Genomic DNA, 17788 nt, shown 5'->3' on the forward strand with positions numbered 1-17788 from the left:
ATATAAGAACTATAGACAATTGCATTTATTGAATCACAGTAACCAGCTACCCATGAAATAAAACTGATTCCAGGCAACCCTCATGTTAGTAACATTTCAAATATTCAATTTATGTTTTCATGAGCAAAACTATCCAAGAGGCAAACGACTGAATATTCATCTGAACAATAAATGCAGAAAATAACTGATAAATCAACTGCTGCTAGTTAACATGCATGTTTCAAAAAAAAAAAAAAAAAAAAAAACATAATAAAAACACAATTTTGAATAACTAAAGCAGACAAAACTGAACCCACAGGAAGACTCAATGTCTTGCAAAGTTCCAGTCAGAAGCCTCCAAAGGCTCTGGCAGGCCTTTTGTGGGCTAGCTTTACAAGATCTCCTCCAGCTCCCCTCCAGTTTTATTTTTTCTCTCTGTAAATTTCCTCAATCTTTCTTTAAGATATGGTTTACTTTGATCACGAATATAAGCTGGGACTTAGTTTTTCTTTTGAGATATTACCTTTGCTCCTTTTTCAGGAAACTCTTTCAGACAACTATTTTCTAGGAAACAGGCAGGCACAGCGAGCATGTCTTGTGAAAACTAGGACAGAGATTCTGACTTGTCAGGAAAATGTGAGAAAACGTTACTGCAAATGAAAAAGAAACACACAGGAAGACATGTAGCTGAATTTTGTTTTCACTCCTAAACTTTAAGAATTTTTAAAAAATAATTTTTGATTAGCAGACTGCTATTTTAGGGAACAATTGCTATTTTGTAGGCGTAAATGAATTGCTTAACTTCATACCAGAAATATCGTAAAACTGACAAGCCCTGGTTAATTTGTGGTTCTCTCTTTGTATGCGGACCTTGACAAAGCACTAGGCTACGTACCCACGGTATATATTCATGCAACTAGGTAAGGGACACGAGATCTCATCTTTGTAAGGACTTAATCAGATGCAATCTCTTGGATATCCTCCAACCAATTAAATTTCTCACCCTGCTCTATAAAGCCAGAGGGTTTTTAAATCTTTTTGCCTACTTCAATGCCTGAGTTTCTCCCCCTAACAAGCCAGCATCTCTGCCTGGGGAGGAGGGGTTCGCAAGGACAGCCGCAGTCCCACAGCAGCAATGCAATCAGAGAGAGCAGCCCTGCAGGCAGCACTGCATTTGCTGGCCTGCGGCACAGCTGATGCTCGCGGGGCAGAGCACCATCCCCTCAGCCATCTTACCAGCCATACATCACCTTCACTGCTCCCAGAGCCTCGCTGCGCCCAGCTGGAAGGAACCGCAGGCCTCCCCGAACTCAGCACAGTTTGGAGCCCAGCCCCTAGCAGAGACTCAATTTTTACTGGCTTCGTAGTAATTCTGCTCCCTCCCCTCCCAGATTTTATCTTCTGACTCACAAAATATAGCAAGTTAACAAAGAGCTCCTCAGAATGAGGGGGTTCCTGTCCCAGCAGCTAGCTACAGCCAAAAAAGCCCCGAACTTCTGGGTCAGCTGTCCCAGTCACTCCTCCCATATCTCCCCTTTAATCGCTGCTCCCATTTTAACATCAGGGCCCTTTCTAATGCTTGCATTCCTTTTTTCTTATCTTCCTTCAAATTGACTTGTTTTAAAAGTGCACCGGCTTTGTTTGCTCATTTGCATTGGTAGTAAACAAGGAGAAAGGGGCAGCTTTGCTGTTGGGAACAAAGGGCTACAATTTTGAACAGCTTCCCTGCAGATCTTGTTTGGTCACAGCATCTCTTGGCTTTCCAACCCAAGGCAGATTGTGCATGTGGCCTTTCAAGCTGAATTTATTGCATATGTTCAGTGGTTCTTCTAATTGGACCTATGACTTGACCACAATTCAGTGAGTTTAGCTTCAAGGATAACAGGCACATAGGTCAACAAGACACACTACATTTAGCCATTTTAGATTAAACTCATGCATTTCTAAAATCAGGATTTTGACAATTTTCCTGTATATTGCGTGGGCTAAACAGAAACCATTCTGAAGGAACTTTACAAAATCTTTGAAAACAACACATATTTCTATCTGCAACTTAAATAGTATGATCAGCCACCATAAAACAGCCTTTAGCCAATGGCTTGGTATACTGTATAAAAGAAATTCATTGAAATAATAGTAAATTGGATATTTATACTAAATGCCAAGGCCATAATTAGAATTAATCATAGACTCTTTAAGGTTGGAAAAGACCTCCAAGGTCATCAAGTCCAAATTGTTACCATGCATACTTCCTCTCCACCAAAGGCTTTTTAAAAAGCATATACTTCTTAAAAAAACCCCACATTTCTCCTCCAGAATTATAGCAAGACATCAGCAAAAATGTTCCTGAGCGCTCTGGACACAGCCAATAGGTCACACACCAGGGCAGCACTGGGCAGCTCCGAGGTCGTTAAAAACTATAAACCCTGCATGGGCCTTGTTTTGTAGCAGTGGTCCCTATGCAGGGCATGCAACATATATTCTGTATCAAGAACTGAATAATAGTCAGCGCTTGCCATGTGAAAAGAGACCCTTAAAATGCACAAGAAAAATATGGAGGTATTTTACTGAGAGGAAAACAAGAGATTACATAAACTGCTTAAGATCAAACTGGAGAGTTAGTGGGATAACCCCCTACCCTTTTTGTTTGTTGCTTGGGTGACTTGGAAGTTTGCATTCTTTTATCTCTTATGTGGGTAGTGCTTGCTGACTGTGCAAAACATTCATAAAGCCTTCTTTAAGCATAACCAGAGACATTCTGATATGACAAAAAAGGTAGACAGGAAGATATCAGATAGGAACATCAAACAACACACACTTTCCCATAACTGTTAAAAAGCGTTGGCTGTTCCTCAGGCTGTCCTACTTAGAAACTTTGATTGTGCACCCACTGTCACGAGAGATGTTTTCCTCCCAACATCTTTTTAATCTTTTCAGACTGGTAGAAAAACAGCAGTCCTTAGTTATCAGAATTTTGATGTTTAACAGCTTCAAAGTGCTGATGGCTTCAAGTTAAATCAAGTGGTAGGAAAAACTAGGACTGCAGGTATCCAAGTGTGTTCACTGAGTCTCTTAAAGATGTTTTCTTTGCTTAGAAGGTAAAAATGTAATAGAGGAAGCCTTTTCCACCCACTTCTCAGCAGTATTTCACGATGGGATGTTAACTTCTCAGAGTCTTGTGTAAGAAAAAGGAAACCATCCACAGCCACCCTCCAGAACATACTTGTCTGCTACTGCCTGGCCAAAAAAAAAAACCCTCTTTCAAGAGAGGCTTCCTAGGCACTACAGGAAAATACTGCATTTACTCACACATAGACTGAGGCTCTTTTTTAAACTTGCAGCACCATGAGGTGCTTGGTACACATCTCTCTCCTCTTGGCGGATCTTTCCCCTCCAGCGTGGAGAGCACTCTGGGCTTATTCGCCTGTGCCTCAAAGTCCAGTCAGCAGTCTATTTCTGAATAATATCTGCATTAATTTTCCTACAGTCTGGGCATGAAAACATTAGCCTTAACACCAGAGATGATTGCTAGATTCATGCAAATCTGAAGGGGGCAGGAGAACAGGTTACAGACTCAGATCACCCAGACACTGATATTTCCTCACGGGCCAGTGGTCAATTCAGCTGATGAGACAACTGCAAACACTAAATGTTAAGCTAGTGATTAATGAATGGGGAATGATTGCAATTTCAGAGATACCATGGTAGGGTCCAGAAGGAGTGGTGATGCAGTTATGGGAGAAAGAAAAAAGCTGTGTGGGAGAAAATAAAATTATGTCATCTAAAGTTATGAATGCCTATATTTATAACATACTCTGATCACAACCCCAGAAAAATGACTTAAAAGTTATACATGGTTAGCTACAGTCAGTGGCTCAGTTCCACCTTTGTCATCTTTTAGTAAAATGCCCCATAAACTCACAAGAGAAGCGGAGGGAATATCTATCCAGTAGATACTGCACAGCTCTGCTTTTCTACAGGTTCCCAGAGAACACTGAAGACCACGTCCAGATAGGCGAGCTTGGGGACGACGCACAGGACACATCACTGGGAAGGACAACTGCCCAGCTAGCTGTGACCATCTTGCTTAGCTGAAGCAAGTCAACAATGGAGTTATTCTACATCCTGACATTCCAAAGTAATCCCCCAGAAAATGAACCAATGTGCGGAACAAAGTTAATTCAACAACTGTATCTCCTACCAACACCAAATAAGACAGGTAAAAGTATGGTTTATTGAGGGTACAGACAGAATAGCATCGCTGTGGTTTCTCATTTTAATACTGCCATTAAGGAAAGCTCTCTAGAATATGCAAATCTGTGTGCTCTAACTGAAAGGAGGTATCAACAACTGCACTGACTTGTGGATTGTTCTGAGCTTTGTGAACTCAGAACGTGATGCAGAAATTGCTGGTGATGCTGTCATTTGAAGTATTTCAAAAGAAAGGTGGCAAAAGTTTGAAAAAAGATCATTTAATTTTTTGATCTGTTCTATCTTATCACTTGTTCTTTCAAATTGTCTTTGCATTTAAAAAAGGATTTATAATTCCTTTAGGAATCAATGACAGCAATGGAACAGAATCACACTGAAATTATATAAATGGAGAAACTATTTATCTACACCCACACAGCATACAGTTCTGGAAATGCCACTAACAACTTTGTGGACAGCTTCTCCCTAAGGACCCGGACTGGCCAACAGCACTGCTGATGGGCTGAGCCTGGCTTTCCAGGAGCTGCTGCACAGGAGCAGGAGGAAACAGCTTCCTCTGAAATTAAACCCCTTGCAGCACTGCACAACCTCTCCCAGTGTGAGTGCTCCCTAACACAGAGACTCACTGTGTGAAGCAGAGACACTTTGGAGATGGGATCGACTCAGGACTATGGATGGACTGGTGCAAAGCACACAGATGGGGAGTCACAAACCCTGACCCATCCCTGACCATCACCTCCCTGCTTGCCCTGCACACATACAAACTCAGTCACACAGTACATGCATTACATATATGTTTGCTGTGTACGTAAGGGATATGAGTTGTCATTCTTAGGCTGAACTCTTCAGCAGTCGGAGCACAAAGATGCCATCCAAGCAGCTGTTTACAAAAGCACCGTACTCAGCTTGGCAGATCACATCATCTTCAGTGGAGAAAATCATGTGTTACATCTCATGGTTACTCCTCACTACCAGTGAACTATGCAACTACTTGAGTTCAGACTGGTTACTAATTGCTTGTAATCTACCAGAGTTCAAGGATTTGCATAATCATGGTGCTTGCTTTTAAAATATGGTTATGCAAAACCAGGAAATCCTTTTACAGCACTTAGAATTCAGCAACTACCCATCTCCTCTTCTGACTTCCCTCCCAACTCTCTTACTCCAGCAGAGCTTGGATACTTAGGAACATTATCTTCCAAAAGGCAGAGGCCACATGGTTAAGGACAAGGCTGTAGCTCAGTGCTGAGCTGAAAAGATTTCACAAAAAAAAGATACGCTTTTCTGCTTTTAAAAATACCTTCCATATTCTACATAAATACAAACAATTGACATATTATACCCTCATCCAGTCTTAAAGAGGTATTACAAATGAGTGTGGAATATTTGAACACAATTCAAACTTGTTTAGTGACCAGTGATTTTCCCTTGATATAGACCAAAACAGAGTTGTTCAGAAATCTGCTCAGAATCTATGAACCACAATTTTCTACAAGCCTTCATGGACTCTTTTGCAGAAAGCAGGCAGTGATTTCCACTGATACAGGATCAAGTATCAAAGTGACATATGCACCCCTTCCTTCACAAGGGAAGCAAGTGACAAGATCACAGTGTGTTTTTGTATTTACAAATTATTAATTCCATGGGTGAAGCACCAGCCTGCCTGGCTCCTGGGAGAGATGGGGTCACCAGAGATGCCAAGTTTAACGCTATTGATGGAGATTTTGTTGAGGTAGCCTCTGACGGGCAGTATGACGTGTGTTATGTTACACCCATGCAATAAATGCAGACATTGCATCTGTATAACTTGCCGTGATAGGGTAGTGGATACCTGTGAAGGTACAGACCTTTATTTCCTGCCTGTGCTCACGAGCGATCGGTGTGCTAACAGAGGCCTTGGACACTGCCACTTTTATCAAGTAACTATTCCTATAAAGTCCCATTAATTCCAGCTGGATAAATATGGAGTAGGATATATTCTGCATAAACTAGGATATCAGAAGCATAAGTGAATCCCTTCTATCTTGGACTTTCTCTTTAATTATGAATAATTTTCAATGAAAAATTAGGAAGATACTGAAATGAACACTTGAACTGAGATTTAAAGTTGATAGGTGAATTGTGATGGCACAGCATATAATACATTAGACCCTTCAGCTGCCCAATAAGCTAAAATCCAAAACATAACTGAACAACCAAAAAGTTAAGTAAAATACATCATTCAACTCATTAAAACACACCATTAAGTTTTCTAAAATAATGCTCAGATGAAGGTGACTATGCAGTACAATATGTCCTGTACCTTTCTGCAACTACAAAGGCAAAATAAAGTTTTAGGTCTAGTACATAATACAAAGGCATTAAATTGCTTGTGTACACCTGAGAGCACTCACACTCATAAGAAAAAATCATGTTACTAAACAGTCATAACTTTCTAAATAATGGAGAACTTCAGCTTATTGGCAAAATTATTTAAAAAAAAAAAAAATTACATTCCAGAGTGAATCTATCTAGTTCTCCTGTCCACATTAGTCTTACTTGAATAAATGCTAAAGAAACATTCTGTCAGATTTCAATTTCTGTGAAAAATAGAAACAAAAGCTGACCTCTTTCATGGAGATTGGTAAGTAGTCACCTTGCGGAACACTGGCTGACAAAGCAGAGCTCCACACAAATACCATGCTCAGGCAATAGACATATAAGAAAGATTTTTACAAGTGTTACAGGATCCCAGACTCCCACCAGAGATGCCAGAGCCTGAGCTGCAGAACACGCAAAGCTCTCAGCTGAAGCTGCAGTGCTGGAGGACACTCAATACCTTTAAAAATGAGGACATTGTTTTAACTTGTCTCACTTACAGGCACCGAATTATCCTCTGAAGGCATCTAACTTTTGCCATTTAATATTTAGGGCTATAGTCTAAGTTAGATAACTCCAGTCAGGAACAATGTGGGGCAGCTGCATCGTCTCCATCGAGCTCATTACTCTAGAGCCCCGCCCCAACCCGCCCCCCATCCCAGTCTAACAGGGAGGCATTATTTTATAGAGCTACGGAAAGGCCTAAGAGGTTTCCACCTTGACAGGCACACTGGGCCAGATCAAAGCTTTAACACCCAGTCCTCTATGCCTTTACACCACAGTCCTACGCTAGCCCTGCTGCCTCAATCAGAAAATCTCCTCTCTGCCAGCAGCCCAAACAGCCGTTCAAATCACTGACTAGCAGCAAATCCAGCCCTTTACTGTCCAAACTTCCATTCAAATCAATGTGGAAATACATCAGGCTTTGTGTGGAAATTAAGTAATTTTTTTTTTTAAATACAACTTCCAACTCAGACGTTTTTCCTTCTCTATTTCTTTCCTCTACCCACATCACCTACACCAAGAGCCTAGTTCTTACCCTCATTGCAGTCAGACTAGATCTGATCAAGTTTAACTCTCAATTTTAGTAAGTGGCTCAGTCAGTTCCACTGATAATAAATATTTTGGCTCACACTAACAAACATTTAGTGAATGGCCAAGGGGAAATGTATCAAAGTACACACAACTTATCGTGAAGCCATCATTCAGTCAAGTTAAGAGCTTGAAATTAGCAGTGCTTTCACTTTTGGCACAGGACTGAATATTCATAACTGCATAAAGATAATTTCTTTTTTTTTTTAAGCCACTGTTCACCAAACATCATCTTTGAACTTTCTTTTGCTTCAAAAGCATCCATTTTCCCAAAGAAGAGACATTTCCCCCTCCTCCTCAGCTCTCCCAAAAACACTGAGATAGATATCCCATCCACCAGTGCTCCTAAACATCTATCAAAAATATCTTTCAATTGTTCAATTAGATTTGCCTCTGAAGGAGCATCATGTCCAAAATAAAGGGTATGACTGAAATTTTCCTCGCACCTAGGAAAGATTCACTAACTTCATGATTTTTTCCTTCAGGCCCTAAATCTACACAATGTTTTCACTTACCAGATGTTAGAGCAACATCTGTCTGGTTTGTGCCTTAACACAAATTAGTTTGGGAACAATCACTTGTGTCCGACCTATCTAGATTGTGCTACTGTCAAGTTCAACTGTTCAGAAATGATGAAACAGATCTCTCTAATCCTGAGATTTGTTTAAAAATTGTGAATTTTTTTTTTTTTAATAGATGAGGATTTGTACTTTTTATTTGAGTTAAAAGCCTTGAAGCTTACATTTTAAGCTTTACCTGACAACTGGTAGACTTGTTTGCATGTGAAACTGCACCAATTCCAACCCAAATTGCTTTTTAAAATGACAGGGCAATTCATTGCAGGAACATGTGCCTGTCAGAGAAAGAATTATCCTTGTTTTCCTTAAACCTGCTTAATTGTCACTGTGAACCACACTGAAGAAGACACTCGTACTGAAGCTGGTTTGCACACAGGCCTTGGCTCAGATTAGCTGTGTAGGTGCAGATGGTGAATATTTTCAACCTCATGAGACTCTTACTGAAACCTTGACACTGCTAAGATCCATGAAACATTTGTCAGCCCTGAGAGATCTGAGGGGAAAAGAAACAGTGGGAGTGTCCCAGCTGGGATATGATGGTGCCCTCCTGGGGTCTCACTGCCCCTGGGAGGTGTTTCCAGCTCTGCTGCCTTGGGAAGTCCAAGCTGTTTCCCACAGGCCCTCGCAGATGGGAGCAGAGCCCAGCCCAGAAGATGCACAAGCACCTCGAAGCCACGTGAACAGCCACACACCTACAAGCTGATCATTCCTGACACAGCATTTCCATTTATATCCATTAGGAAATTGCAGGGCTATTTTTCCAGCATACCTGCAAGTTAAATAAGACTTTCAAATACCGTGAGCTTTACGATGAAATTACCAGGATTTGCAACGTTGGCATCCACTACTTTACTTGCTGCCCACAAGTTTGCAGCAGCAGGGGATGTGACAGCAACAGCCTTTAACATCTCAGAGACAGCAGCAGCCGGACTTTGCATTATGATCGAACTATTCTGTGTTCTCAAAGAACATGCTAGCTCCTGAGCACCACACACAAATGGAAACCACTTCAGTACTACTGAATATTGTATAAAACATAAATCATTGAATATGTGCCAAGACCTACCCCTCCCTTCTACTCTGTACTGAACAGAGAACACAAAAAAAAAACCAACACACCACCAGAGATTTCACCTTTATTTTAGAAACAGCACTGACTAAGCAACAAATTATTTCCAGACTTTATTATAGGGTAAATAATTCCTAGTTTTCACAAACCAAACTATGCACGAAAGAGTCACATTATGAGGAATCAAGCCAGCCATCCTATCGATCACTTTTTACCAAGGGCGACTTGGCTTGTTCTAGGATACTATTTAAGTCTCAGGTCTGCCTTGGGTGTACTCAAACTACTTGCAGTGTAGGATGCTGCACAACCATCCAGAGGCAGAACCGCTTGAAGCTGTACTATAAACTTGAACAGAATAAATGGGAAACCTGTGTACTGCAGACCCTTCTCTGTACTCCACTTGCTGACCCCATCCCTTTCTCTTGCATGAGTTAAACTATTTGAGCTCTGAACCTTCAGAAATGTCTTGAATTCACGCAAACAGAAAGAGCATGGTGGGCCCACAGGGCACAGAAGCACAGCATTGCTACAGAGCTAAGTGTGGCAATTTGAAAATATCTCACCTTGAAATTAAATGGAATTGGATATAATACAGGGGTTTGTTTCATGTATATTTTTAAAAAGGTCATTTCTCTCATACAAGTATTGAAGTAAGCCTTAACAGAAACATTATTACACTACAAAATGCTTAACCAGTCAAAAGCGGTGAAATATTACCCACAGACTGCAATCCTCAACCTAAACAGGAACATAAATCAGCAGGACTGTTGCTGGTATCATCAAGTCTAGGACACTGGGCGCTCCCACCAGCATTGCTTTCTAACCATTGGCTGCCTTGGTCTCCTCACTGTATAAATTATCCAGGAACATTAGCACTCTCTCTTGTTCCAACGTGATTGGAAGACCCTACAGGATATTTCTGTATACTGCTTAAGCAAAGGGTTAGCTTTATGCAGAATCATGTGATCAAAAAAAAAAAAACAAAAAACCTGAGTACTGCTTGCTTGTGGGTGGTGCAGAAGAACAAGAAGTGACTCACAACTCATAGTGGAAAAATTGGGGGGAAAAAGTGTTTTAAATAGTCAGAAGAGTACAAAATGGCAAACCACAATTATTGGACTTCCCACGCCCCATGTATTGGATGGCAAAAACCTATCTTTGCTATCAGAAGACTGATGCCCAACTGTCTAAATGTTAAGTGAAGCAATTGCTGCTTTTTGCTCCATTGTCCTAGTAGAGAAAGCCTCTACATGTCCTGAATCTGCAAAGTCCTAAAGAAATCCAGAAAGAAACCAGAATAACCTACCAAATTCCAGTGTGACACGAAGGGGTCAGATGGCCGGGGGGTGGGAAAGAGGCGGGCAAAAAAAAAAAAAAAAAAAGAAGCTTTTAGTGGAGCAAAAGCTCTCTATTATATCTCATTCTTAAGATGCAGAAATAAAACACTGAAAAAATCCATGTAGTTGAGATTAATAGGTTGATATTTATCCATGTGCCACTCTGGTTGGTAAGAGCTTTCCTCTCTACAGTACTGTGTTGTACAAACAATAAAGTGTTTCTGTCTACAAAGCAATTGTCTCACCTCACTGGATCAAGAGCCTCTCACTGCCACATCCCTTCTATATTGTTCTAATGACAAAGTATAAGAAAGCACCCTCACACAAAGAGAGTATATGGAAACGGCTGGGCACACTATTGTTAAACTTGAGCACACTAAGTACAACGTGGGCTTCCTGCATCATGAGTAGAGTTAGCTGAGAGACTATACATTTTAGCTCACAAGCCATAGGTAAATATGAGTTGACAGGCCAGCTCCTAAAATTCTTCGCTGCTATGGTCATTTTCAGTTGGGGAAAAAAACCCACCCTGAGAGCCACGTTACAGACCTGCACATAACGTAAACACCAGACAAGAAAAATATTCCTAATTAAAGCCAGTTTCAAACAGCAGCACCTCAAGATCGGCCCAAAGACAGAATCTTATCTGCACGCTTCCCTTTATACTAGAAGATGATTCAGAAGGTCTGTATGTATACATTAATGCAGAAGAAATACCTACAGTTAACGTGCTGCAGTACATTCACTGCAGCCATCTAAACAGCCTCCTAATGTGCTCACTAGCACAGAAGGCAGTGGGTTTCTCAGTGCTTTTCATATATAGTACTGCCACGACAGAGGGGAAAAAAAAAAAAAAAAAAGAGAAAAAGGCAGGGAAATGCTGACTCTCACCCAACCAAGAGATGCACATATGTTAGAGGAAATCGACATGTCATTTAGGAAGCACATGCACCGCTTCTCTGAGCATATGAAGATTATCCAGTCCCCCCTTAGGGAGATTTCACAAAGGCACACAGAAATACTACATACCCAGGTTTCCGTTAAGACAACTGGCTTCTTGATATGTTCTTGAAAAATTATAATAAAATACAGCCAAAGACAAGAGAGCATGGCAGGGCCTTATTTCTATGGAGCAGAGTACAAGGTGTCATTTTTAAGGACATATCCATGGAGCTGCCCAAGTGGCTGGCCTCTTTATCTGACCCCAACTATTTTGCTTTGTACTTTAGAGAGAAACAGTAAGACCGGAATCACATAGAGGCTCCTGAACTGAACAATGAGCAATGCAGTGCCTACTGAATTTTTCAGATCCTAGTGTGCTGGAGGGTTTTCTGCAGCTAAAACAGATCCATAGCAGAAAAAAAAAAAAAAAAACCAAAAACCCCAGGCTCTGCAATCTCAGTCACATATTTCCCTAACAAAAGAAAGTTGCTAATAGGATTGTTACAGCTCAATTCTGTAAAACATCTCACCCTTAGGGAAAAAAAAAAAAAAAAAAAAAAAAAAAAAAAAAAAAAAAAAAAAGAGAGAGAGAAACATTGAAACACCTTATTTCAGTAACATTATCCCAAAAATGGATTTTTCAGAAGCCAAACATGTGACACAGTCCTAACACAAAGAAAAAAAAGATCTGCCTCCACACACATCCCTTTTAAGTACATGTATGTAAGGCTAAACTATTAGGCTGCTAAATCTATGAGAAAGCTCAGCATTTAACCTCACATCACGGTTACAAACTATTTTCAACTCACAGACAGTTTGCATATCACAGTAACACAAGTGATTTATCTGGGAAATGCATGCACACCTTCTGCATCATCACTGCAATCAACTAATATCCAATTAAACATTCAATTGCTTTGCAAACCCCACAGCCATGGTTATCAATGCTGTACAACGTTAACAAATTACTCCCACAGCTACCAAGTTACATGCAAGAATGAGCTTTGATACTTCAATTGCAAGGTAAGAAAATTAAAACAAAAGAATCCCTGTCAGAATTTGGCACAGATCTAGATACCTTTTTCTTCCGATCCCGGGATCTTTTCCTGTGTTTTCTTTTTTTCTCAGTTTCTTCATCAGCATTGATTTCTAAATCCCTGTTTTTCTTTAACTGTGATGCTGCATGAGCCATAACGCATTAAAAATCCTTTACAACAATGCTCCCTTGTAAAAGGTGATTTCCTCGGGCACCTTTAGCCAGCCCTTACAGCAAATGTTCCAGTGATTGGAAGGAAATCTGTGACCAGAGCCAGGAACACATTCGGGATTCAGAGATCTCACAGCAGCTTGCAGTCCGTACAAAAACACATAGTTGCAGATTTCTTCCTATACCTTTCTGTACCTGAACCTTTATAAAACAGTGCAGCCATCGTAATGCATTTAACGTAATGAAAAAGACAGCTGGGACAGAGAAAGCTGTATTATGGCTGTATCCCCTGGCACCAGCTGGAAGTGTCTAAGTGACTCCACCGAAGGGGGAATGCTGAAAAGGAGCACTTTCTATTAAAAAAAATTCCAGAACAATAACATATGCTGTATTGTATTTTCTGCACTAATCCTAAAGCACATTTTTAAAGCCTATTAAAAAATGCAGTGTTAATGATGTACATTTCTCAGCTAGTTTTGTATGCTAAGCCATTTAACCCATAATGAAATGGAGCAGCTCCTACTTTAGGTTAACTGCTGATGGTGACAAAAAAAATAAAATAAAAATTTCTTTTTACCATGGAGACCCTGACTGCATTATGTAGAAAACAATGCATGCATTGCCATATCTTAACAGTGTGTCCTTTATACTCATTTTTCAATTCCAATACATTTTGTGAGAGAGGATTACAGAAAGCCTTGTTGTCTTTTTTCTTTTCTTTTTTTTTTTTTTTTAAACATACTTATTACAGCACATCATACAGAAAGAAAGATGCGATCACACTAGTGCACAAAACAGGCATTTAATTCATGGGAGATTTCCTGGCACCATTCTTTTACGTGGTCAGAAAGGGAAATCAGCACTATTTCCATGTAGTTGGAAATGTACTTTTAGGCTTTTATGTCAAGGCTTGCTTCAATCATCTTACTATTTTTGCCACCTGAGTCCTCAATGACTGCAGCTTTTGAATATTCATTATGGGAGGTAAAATAGCAGCAGTGTTAAGGCCTGCAGGAGGATCTTTTACTAGGACGAACACAGAGCAAGCATCTAGTAAATAAGGAACCATATTTTTTCTGCATAAATGTGAACAATCAGCAGCTTGCCTTGAGATTGCTGGCTTTAACCTTTCCCAGTATTCTTAGTAGCATACTTCACAGTAATGAAGATCAGTGTTTTTAAGGCAGTCTGATTTCTTTCGGATAAGAACAGAAAGTCTCCACAAGTGAAACTGGTGTATTTTACATTTGCTGTAAAAATAAAGTTAAACTTAAATTTGAAGTGCAATTAGCCAAATCACATTGAATCTTTGGAGTACAGCATAAAATCCAGAGAGGTCACACAAGGTGGCAAATATTCTCCCCCTGAATTTGAGAGACGTTTTCTGAATCCAGGTTGTTATGGTCCGGTAAGTCACATGCATCCATTGCTTTAGCTTTCACATAACATGGCTAAAAGTAAAATAATCTTTTAAATCTTCAAAACAGAAATTACTTTGAACACACTGTATGTTGTCCAAAAGGCAGCACATAGTGCGCTGTTTGTCTACTGTTCACAGGCTAACAAACTAGGTTCAAGAAGTTGTTTATTTTGGAATGACTCTTAAGAAATGCTCAAGGATGGAAACCACAGTTATGTGATGTTAGGGACCTTTCTCCCTGATGCAGTAAAATCAGAGGTTCCTGTCTGTAACCAAAACTCCCTGTACCTACACACCACCATGTACCTCTCCCTACTCCTCCTCCACATCTGAAAGTCTTCTGAAGACTCATACAATGCTGCCTTTGGAAAGTTGTGGAAAGAGGTACGTTGCACTTGGGCAATGTCTGAGTTTGAAACAGTACTAGTAAATTCCTGCTTCTCTGTGTGTTACAGAGGCTTAAATAAACATATTTCTATTTTTAAAGACGCAAAGAGTATACTCAAAGGATGCTCACAGTATGCTTTCAACTGTAAGGCATAACTGCAAGCAAAAGCCACATTCAGGCAGGTTATCTGGATTTTGGCCCAGCTCTTCAGTGAAGCACAGGGCAGCAGTGAGAAGACTCTACGGTACCACAGGAGCCCTACTGGAGAGGGGAACTGGGCAAAGCTGCTGATTTAGGGACGCTGGAGAAGGTATGTCAAGGAGGCTTGTGGAGAAACTATCAGGTTTTGGCAGGAAATGGAAGATTGCCTTATGACTTAAAGAAAAAAAAAGGCGGGGGGGGGGGGGGGGGGGGGGGGAGCAAAGAAAAAGCAGCCAAAGCTTCACTCCATAGCTCACAAGCTGCCTGCATGACCTTGGCAGTTATTCTCTCTGAAGCTCAGTTCTTTCTCCGCAAAATAAAGTTGACATTAGTTCCCTTGACTGACAGAGCACAGCTATTAACAGGGAAGTGCTTAGAAAATACAGCAAGACCAGAACTGAAAATGGATAAAACAAAATTCAATGGAGTTGTATTCCTATTATTCCCAGCACATTTCCATCTGGATTTTGAAGACTTATGAGCCTTTGCCTTAGGAAACCAACTTCTTATTCGAGCCACAAATGAAGTGAACGCTGCTGTCATTCACTGCTTGCTAGCTCATCTTGTGACGTTCCATAAACCTTTTAACCATACTAGCCTGTAATTTATGCCTAAATAACCTCATTAAATGGAAATATAAATATGAAGTGTTAAATGTTTAAAATACTTGAAGCATACTTTTAAAAATGCTGGCACAGAGAATAATATACACATATGCATCTTAAAAGCCCTAATGCCACCTTATGCACAGGCCATATTCTGTGCAGGTAGAAAGCAGCCCAAGCTTTTATTAATGATAATAATTCTAACTAATTAGGATAATAACTGAACTGTCCCAATCCCCTAAGATATGCAATAGTGCAAGTATTTTATCTGTCAGCCAAGTCTACTTCATCCCAAGTATCTTTTCAGCTAATTAATCAAAACTGGACCAAGCATGTAAACGTTTTTACTATGTGGATTACAATCCCTGCTTGAACTGCAAAGTCCAAACTCCTCCTGAATTACACTTCAGGAAGAAAAAAATGCCTTTTCAAGCTAAGATTTTGAGAAATTATATTTTAGCTAGTAAAGCAAGAGTAAAAAAAAAAAAAAAAAAAGGTATTTTATATAGTTGGAGCAATACTTGGGAGATTTTGTGTAGCTTGCAGGCTGGAACAGTCTCAAACAGAAGAGAGGCTACAAAAAAGGTGAGTAAAAGATTCAGACTCCTGCAGAAAAGAGACTGTATATTTACAACTTCTGCTTTTGGGGAAATGAAGAACTGGCATCGTGTACTGGAAGGTGATAGGGCACTGCCAGACAAAAGTTGGATGAAGTGTGAAGATTTTCATGCCAGATATGTCGTAACTCACTTCAAGCAAATTAGGTAGTGGAAAACTTCATTGAGTTCTTCTTTTCAGACTCCAGTAAAATAATTAAGCTAGTTGATTTCACCCTTAATTACAAAGTTAATGAAATGCCAATGAGTGTTTCAGTACAATCCATAGGGTCCTGATAAAGTTACAGAGAATGATAAACTGTATCTTACTTGAACAATGGCAAATTTACACTTTCTGTTAACACAAGGATAAAGTCTGCTTAGCTTCACCTCCTCTCAAAGTTGTAATAATGGCTGGGAAGTGATTTTATCAACTTGAAGGTGTGTAGTTTGGTTTAGTTTAAGCTGATAGTCTCACTGTTAAAACTAGATTCAAGACAGACTGTAAAATGGCATTAGCACACAACATTGAGATGGATCTTGAAAAACCACCGGAAACTATAGAAAGGAAAAAGTGTTTGTGATTTAATAATCTGAGATAATTTATCAACTAGTCAGCAGTTTATGGAGTAAATATGGTACCATCATTTTTATATCTGAAATTATTATGCAGCACAAGAAAAATATGAGACAATTATGAAAATACAGGTTTACTAAAAATATGCCAAAAATAAATCTATGGAAATCTAAGCTGGTTTAAGGAAGACAGAACAGCATAGAAACATTCAATATTTACACTACTTAGAACTCTATGGATCAAAAAAGGCTTATAATCACACATACTGCTAGAAGGTCCCTATGACAACTCTTATTGGTAAAAAAGTATGTTTACATTTTCCCAGAGATGAAAAGAAGCATTATAGGTAGACTAAAAAGAGAGAAAGTAAAGGAAAGGAAAACACATGAAGAAAAATACAGCTAGTTCTTGTTTAATTACTCTCAATTTCTTAATGTTCACGTTATCTGATACAGAACAAATGACAAAAGGCGAAGGGGAGTCTATCTTTCTGCTGCTATAGCCCTGCTCTGGATTATTTTGTTGAGAAAAAGCAGTGGAAGTGAGAAGAAAAAGACAAGAAAAAAGAACAAGACACTAGAAATAAGGACAATATCAATTTACCAATTCATGAAAATAACACTTTGGGAGAAGACTAAGCAGAAGAAATAAGAGCTCTGTTGCTTTTTTTTTTTTTTCCTCAGTTAACTCAAAAGAATCCTTCAAAGGAGTCTCATAAGATTTATCTGTTCATGTGCTACAGTAGCAGGCCCTGTGACTTAAAAACAAACAAAAACCCAACCTAAACAAACAAGATTAGAAGTTTATTTAGTATCTAGTTTTACTTTTATCTCCTTTTCACACATCTGATGTCAGGGCAGGATAGACCCATCTCCAAACATGCAGAAAATCAGGGTCAAAAAGTAGCAAATTAATGGAACATACAAAAAAAGTAAGGCTTCTTTTGCCCTTCCGTTTTGTGCGTTGAGTTTCCCCACCACCACAGCCTCTTATAGCAGAATTCTACTTTGCCAATAACAATCCCAGAGAAACTCTGAAGAAATATGACAGAGTTAGAAAGGGATGCCTGCACTACACAGAGAGAAGGGAAGTTTTTAAATTGCATTTTATAGGCCATTTGTATATTGTTTACCCCTTAACTTCTTTGAACTTACAGTATAAATTTTGAATTATATTGAACTATGTTTTATTTCTTATTTGACTTCTTTAGTGCACAACCGCTTAAAA

General features: G+C 39.6%; 1 protein-coding gene across 2 annotated transcripts in view; it reads right to left on the reverse strand.

Annotated features, from left to right (window-relative positions):
- The window catches only part of ANK3 (ankyrin 3), a 303571-nt gene that overhangs the window by 192934 nt on the left and 92849 nt on the right, over window positions 1–17788 (reverse strand). Inside the window, exon 1 of one of the 2 annotated variants that reach the window (XM_086752005.1) lies at window positions 12646–13112. The exons of the other annotated variant lie outside the window; for it this stretch is intronic. Within the exon in view, the coding sequence (XP_086608131.1) occupies window positions 12646–12759 (114 nt within the window). The 5' untranslated portion in view covers window positions 12760–13112. Of the gene's footprint in view, window positions 1–12645; window positions 13113–17788 lie in introns of those variants that run through there. 2 annotated transcript variants of the gene reach the window in all.

Source organism: Chlamydotis macqueenii, chromosome 7 (genome assembly GCF_036417535.1).
Source record: "Chlamydotis macqueenii isolate bChlMac1 chromosome 7, bChlMac1.mat, whole genome shotgun sequence".
NCBI lineage: Eukaryota > Metazoa > Chordata > Aves > Otidiformes > Otididae > Chlamydotis > Chlamydotis macqueenii.